The sequence below is a fragment of the Nanorana parkeri genome, unplaced genomic scaffold (genome assembly GCF_000935625.1).
Source record: "Nanorana parkeri isolate BGI_ZX_2015 unplaced genomic scaffold, ASM93562v1 scaffold4225, whole genome shotgun sequence".
NCBI lineage: Eukaryota > Metazoa > Chordata > Amphibia > Anura > Dicroglossidae > Nanorana > Nanorana parkeri.
In genome coordinates, this window is record NW_017310491.1 from 4,721 (window position 1) to 10,586 (window position 5,866).

General features: G+C 55.2%; 1 protein-coding gene across 1 annotated transcript in view; it reads right to left on the bottom strand.

Moving 5' to 3' along the window:
- Positions 1-776: 776 nt before the first annotated feature.
- LOC108803798 (helicase SRCAP-like) overlaps positions 777-5,866 on the bottom strand; it is a gene marked incomplete at its 5' end in the record, with an annotated part of 13,092 nt that continues 8,002 nt past the window's right edge. The window contains 4 exon segments of the mRNA XM_018575598.1: positions 777-2,972; positions 4,683-4,766; positions 4,843-5,004; positions 5,110-5,235. Coding sequence (XP_018431100.1) covers positions 951-2,972; positions 4,683-4,766; positions 4,843-5,004; positions 5,110-5,235 — 2,394 coding nt within the window.

Sequence of the window (5,866 nt, forward strand, 5' to 3'; positions counted from 1 at the left end):
ACTCCTGTCTGTCTGGAGACTCGGGGATCAGGCTCAGGTCACTCCTGTCTGTCTGGAGACTCGGGGATCAGGCTCAGGTCACTCCTGTCTGTCTGGAGACTCGGGGATCAGGCTCAGGTCACTCCTGTCTGTCTGGAGACTCGGGGATCAGGCTCAGGTCACTCCTGTCTGTCTGGAGACTCGGGGATCAGGCTCAGGTCACTCCTGTCTGTCTGGAGACTCGGGGATCAGGCTCAGGTCACTCCTGTCTGTCTGGAGACTCGGGGATCAGGCTCAGGTCACTCCTGTCTGTCTGGAGACTCGGGGATCAGGCTCAGGTCACTCCTGTCTGTCTGGAGACTCGGGGATCAGGCTCAGGTCACTCCTGTCTGTCTGGAGACTCGGGGATCAGGCTCAGGTCACTCCTGTCTGTCTGGAGACTCGGGGATCAGGCTCAGGTCACTCCTGTCTGTCTGGAGACTCGGGGATCAGGCTCAGGTCACTCCTGTCTGTCTGGAGACTCGGGGATCAGGCTCAGGTCACTCCTGTCTGTCTGGAGACTCGGGGATCAGGCTCAGGTCACTCCTGTCTGTCTGGAGACTCGGGGATCAGGCTCAGGTCACTCCTGTCTGTCTGGAGACTCGGGGATCAGGCTCAGGTCACTCCTGTCTGTCTGGAGACTTGGGGATCAGGTCACTTCTGCAGATTCCCATCTTATACTGGGCCAATCAATCAAGCAGGAAATCCTTGCAGTCCTCAGCAGAAACATAACAGTCCCCCCCTCCCCCCTCAGTGGAAACCAGCTGCTGTTCTTTCCGTTGTCGTTGCATAGATTGTGCGTCTCAATTTTTGGGGCTCTGGCTAACGAGCAGAGGTAGCCAGCCGCCGGAATGGTTGGGACAGTCATCAGGGGCCCTTCCACCTGCTCCCCATAGTGACAAGGACACCAGCCTGCTTCCAGGAGCACCGGCTCACGTCTTGGCCTTCCTGCCTCTGTTACTGCTGGGAAAATATAGCAGCTGACTGCGCGCCGAGCGAGTGTTACTGGCGGGGTTGGCAGTAAGGGAACTGCGCAGAACCCGTTCTACCGGGGAACAACGTCGTTTTCTTCTTTGTCTGCCGCTGGAGCTGCCGTGGGGGGAGGAGGATGGCGGGCTGGGGGAGCTTGGGCTGGGTGGCTTACGTTTTTTGGTGGCAGATCTTTCTAGGATGGGACTGAGGCGGGGAGAACGTCCTCGCTGCCGTTTGGGAGATACTCCATGAGGAGCTTGGCTGGTCTCCAATCGAGTCCTGGCGCTGCGGGTTAAAGGAGTCCTGATAACAACCTCCTCGTCTTCGGAGGAGTCATCCGTGTCAGCGAGAGAAGAACTCGGCTCCCCCGTATTGGTGGTTTCCGCTTTCGGTGGCTTCCTCCGACGGCCCCGCGTAGTAGTGGTCCGGGGACTGGGACTCCGGTCAGGAGAACTGTGCGACGGGAGACCAGAGTTTGTTTTGGGTACAATCTGCGACCTGGGTGGCCGGCCACGTTTACGCTTCGACGGCGTGATCGGTTCCTCGGCACCGCTGCTGCTCGTGGCCTCGCCGCGCACAGAGGGAATGTTGGAAGAATCGGTGGGAATGGTGGATGGAGCGGGGGGATCACTTTGTCTTTTGTCATCGGCTTTCGTGTGACCGGAGGAATTCGCTTCTGTTGTGTCCAGCTGGGAAAGATTGAGCGCGGCATCTTCGAGGACAGACGTGGGCGAAGATAGAAGGGGAGCCGGCGGTGAAGCACAAAGGGGAGACGGTAGCACGGCACCAACAGGGGAAACCACAAGAGAGGACGGCAAAGCTCCGAGGGGGAAAGACATAGGAGACGTAGGAGAGGTCGGCGATGCTGCTGGAGATGCTTCTCGTCGTTTTGGGGGTCGTCCTCTCTTCCTCTTCTCAGAAGAACTGCTTTCGCTCTCTGAAGTCAATTTGGAGGAGGCGCTGGGAGTCGCAGGGGTCTGGCCGAGGGATGGGGGAGGTAACTCAGAAAGAACTACAGGAGGAGGAGGAGGTGGCACAGGGGACTTGTCTCCCAGAGGCATCTCCAAGACTGCAGTAGGGGACATGTCTATACTAGTCTTGGGGGGCCTACCTCTCTTTCTCTTTGGTGGGGGGCTTCCAGCCTCAGAGTTGTCCTCAGACAAGAGATCATGGGGAGGACTCTGACACTCGGCAACGTTCGGGCTGAGCGCTCCATTGTCTAAGGTAGCTTGCTGTCCTCTCCCCCTAATGTGACGGCGAGCAGCAGGAAGCCTCTCTTGTACGACAGTAACGAGGCGTCCAGGCAATCGCCTCAGGACTTTTGCAGCCGGGGAGCCTTCACCAGCTCCAGCCAGCAGAATCTCACCGTCTGCGGTGACTTTTCTACGTGGTGTGCGTGGTGGAGTGGGTTCTTCCTGTGGGGGAGTGGTCACCGGGCTGCCTGGCGTCTGCTCACAAGTCTCAGGGCTACCTGGGGTAACTTCTGCACTTGGCACCGGCGCATTGTCCACCTCCGGAGGGGCGGTAGCTTCATCGCCTGTTTCTTGTTTAACAGAATCTGCGGGACTTTCCTCTGCCTGAGGGACAGGAGACGCTATATGGGAAATGGTGGACTCCGATGTGACAGCAGCATTGCCGGAGGTCTCCGCAGCATTGCCGGAGGTCTCCGTATCATGGCCTCCGTCATTCACATCAACAACGGAGGACTCTTCCAGTGCCGGGACAGAGACTTCACAAGGGACCTGTTGGTCAGCGAGGGAAACATCTGGAACATTTATTATGTTCTCTGCAATGTCTGTGGGCTCAGCGGCCTTGTTTCCTCGTAGCCTCTCACTCATTCGAACGCGTTCTCCAGCTGGCCGGGCCGGCGTGGGCGTTCGCACTTTACGGTTTCTCCTGATTTCGTCCTCCCACTTTTCCTCAATACTTTGACCATCATCTTTGGCTAGAATCAGATCCTTGCGGGCAGCTTCTACTTGTTCCTGCACCAAACACAGACAGAGAAGGCGTGAAAACAAAATAAAAAGGTGAAGTGTCCTAAATACAAACTATGCGAAACAGATAAAACTCCATGGGCAGAAGTATGTGCACCCCTGAACATCTCTCCATCAGCTTGCTGGACATCCCATTCCACAATTAAGGGCATCAATATGGAGTTGCCCCCTTTGTGGTTATAACAGCCCCCAATCTTCTAGGAAGTCTTAAAAGGAGAACTATGAGGGGGGAGGGGCTTGTCACTCACCTCATAGTTTTAGCCGACGTGTGACAATGAGACTGTCACAGGTCGGCTCAGTAGATCGGGAGGTGAGAGAACACATACCGGCGCTCGCTCACTTCTCCATCCTGTCACGGCTCTCTGCCGTGACAGGGGAGGGGCTGGATTCCCCGCTCTGATCCACCAGCGCTGACTGGCGGAACGGACGGGGGAGGGGCGGGTACGGCTGGCTCTGCCTCTAGATAGGCGGAGCCAGCTGTCAGTCACGCAGCTGGGCGGGTCCAGACATAATTGTCGGGATCCGTTTCAGCTGCGGCGTCTCAGTATACCGCGAGCTACAGCTCCCTATATACTGAGCCTAGGGTGACGGGAGGACGCTAGTTTGTGTCCTCCCCCGACCCTGAGGAGGACTATGGGGAAAAGCCCTGACCCCATACTTCTCCTTTAACAAGATGTTGGAGGGTGTCTGGGGGAATTTGTGCCCATCTGGGAGGTCAGGTACTGATGATGGATGACAGTTGACCTTTCAATTCATCCCAAAGGTGTTCAGTAGGGGTGAGGTCGGGGCTCTGTACAGGACACTTGAGTTCCTCCACCACACTGGTCACACCATGTCAGTATGGATTCAGTCAATGTCCAACTCTCAGCTTTTCTGATTGGTCTCCTCACTATTCCTACAACTCCTCATCTAGTATGGAGTTGCCCCCCTTGTGGCTATGACATCCTCCAATCTACTGGGAAGACTTTCCACATCATTTTGGAGAGGGTCTGTGGGAATTTGTGCCTATCTGGGAGGTCAGGTACTGATGATGGATAAGAAGAACCGACTCGCAATCCAATTCATCCCGGAGGTGCTCAGTTGGGTTGAGGTCGGGGCTCTGTGCAGGACACTCGAGTTCCTCCACCACACCATGTCTGTATGGAGCTTTGTACACAGGGGACAGTCATGGGGGGACAGAAAAGGGTCTTCACCAAACTGTGACCACAAGGCTGGAAGATCACAATGGTCTACAATGTCTTTATATGATGGAGGATCACCAGAACCTTCATTGGAGACCCCAGAACTCCATCATTTGGAGGGTGTCCCATTTGTGGGTCAGGTCCTGATGTTGGATGAGAAGACCTGGTCTTACAATCAGAGTTCCAATTCATCCCAAAGGTGATCAGTAGGTTGAGGTCGGGGCTCTGTGCAGGACACTCAAGTTCCTCCACCAAGCTGGTCACACCATGTCTGTATGGAGCCGGGTTTGTACACCGGGGACAGTCATGGGGGGGACAGAAAAGGGTCTTCACCAAACTGTGACCACAAGGCTGGAAGAGCCCAATTGTCTACAATGTCTTTGTATGATGGAGTATTACCAGACTCATCCACCGGACACACTTAGGGGGGGAGGGGGTCTAAATACATCTGACCATAGAGTGTAGAGGGAAAGCAGCCTGCCTTGTGGACAGAGCGGTAGGAGGACGCAATCCTTACCTCAGCCTGTTTGAGTTCTTCCCTGCTGATCTCTTCCAGTGACGCTTCCAGGAAATACATGGCATATCGTTCAATCGGCGTCAGCTGGAAGGACATTGGGGGGTTGGTTAATGTTCCATCTCTCAGAATTCATAGCACAGCAATTGTAAACACTCATTACCTGCTCCACCAGCGCCGAGATCTCCTGCTCCACCCGGTTTTGTTCTTCCTCTTCTGGCTCTAGTGGAGCATTCTCATTAAACTCTGCAAGGTCAGCGACCTGCTCAGCACGGACCAGAGAGGCCGCCAGGGTGTCCTCTTCATCCTCTGCTCGGCCAAGCGCCTGGAAAACACAGAGATATCAGTGAAGGAGAGCGGGGAACTCAGGACTTTGCCAACGCCATCCATAGACAGACATACAAGTCAGAGAAGTCCACAGCGCCTGTACCTGCTCCAAAATATGACTCTGCCGCAATGCTCCTCCTTCTTCTGTGCTGTGGGCAGGGGAGGCCACACGACCTTCACTTTCCTTTCGAGTATTATCTTCCATCTCAAAAAGATCCCGGATAGTTTGCTGGAAGACACAGAAACAGAGGTGAGAACCCCAAAACTTCGGCAACCGGCAGACCAGCAAAGAATAAGGGCAATCGCAATGTAGACTTCTGGCCTGTGAATGGAACCCGGAACCGACTGGACCTCTGAGGGTCTCTCCATGTGTGAGGAACCCAAAACAGGACAGACTGAACCTCTGAGGGTCTGTCCATGTGTGAGGAACCCGGAACAGTGCAGACTGAACCTCTGAGGGTCTGTCCATGTGTGAGGAACCCGGAACAGGACAGACTGAACCTCTGAGGGTCTCTCCATATGCAAGGAACCCGAAACAGGACAGACTGGACCTCTGAGGATCTCTCCATGTGTGAGGAACCCAGAACAGGACAGACTGAACCTCTGAGGGTCTCTCCATGTGTGAGGAACCCAAAACAGGACAGACTGAACCTCTGAGGGTCTGTCCATGTGTGAGGAACCCGGAACAGGACAGACTGAACCTCTGAGGGTCTGTCCATGTGTGAGGAACCCGGAACAGGACAGACTGAACCTCTGAGGGTCTCTCCATGTGTGAGGAACCCGGAACAGGACAGACTGAACCTCTGAGGGTCTCTCCATGTGTGAGGAACCCGGAACAGGACAGACTGAACCTCTGAGGG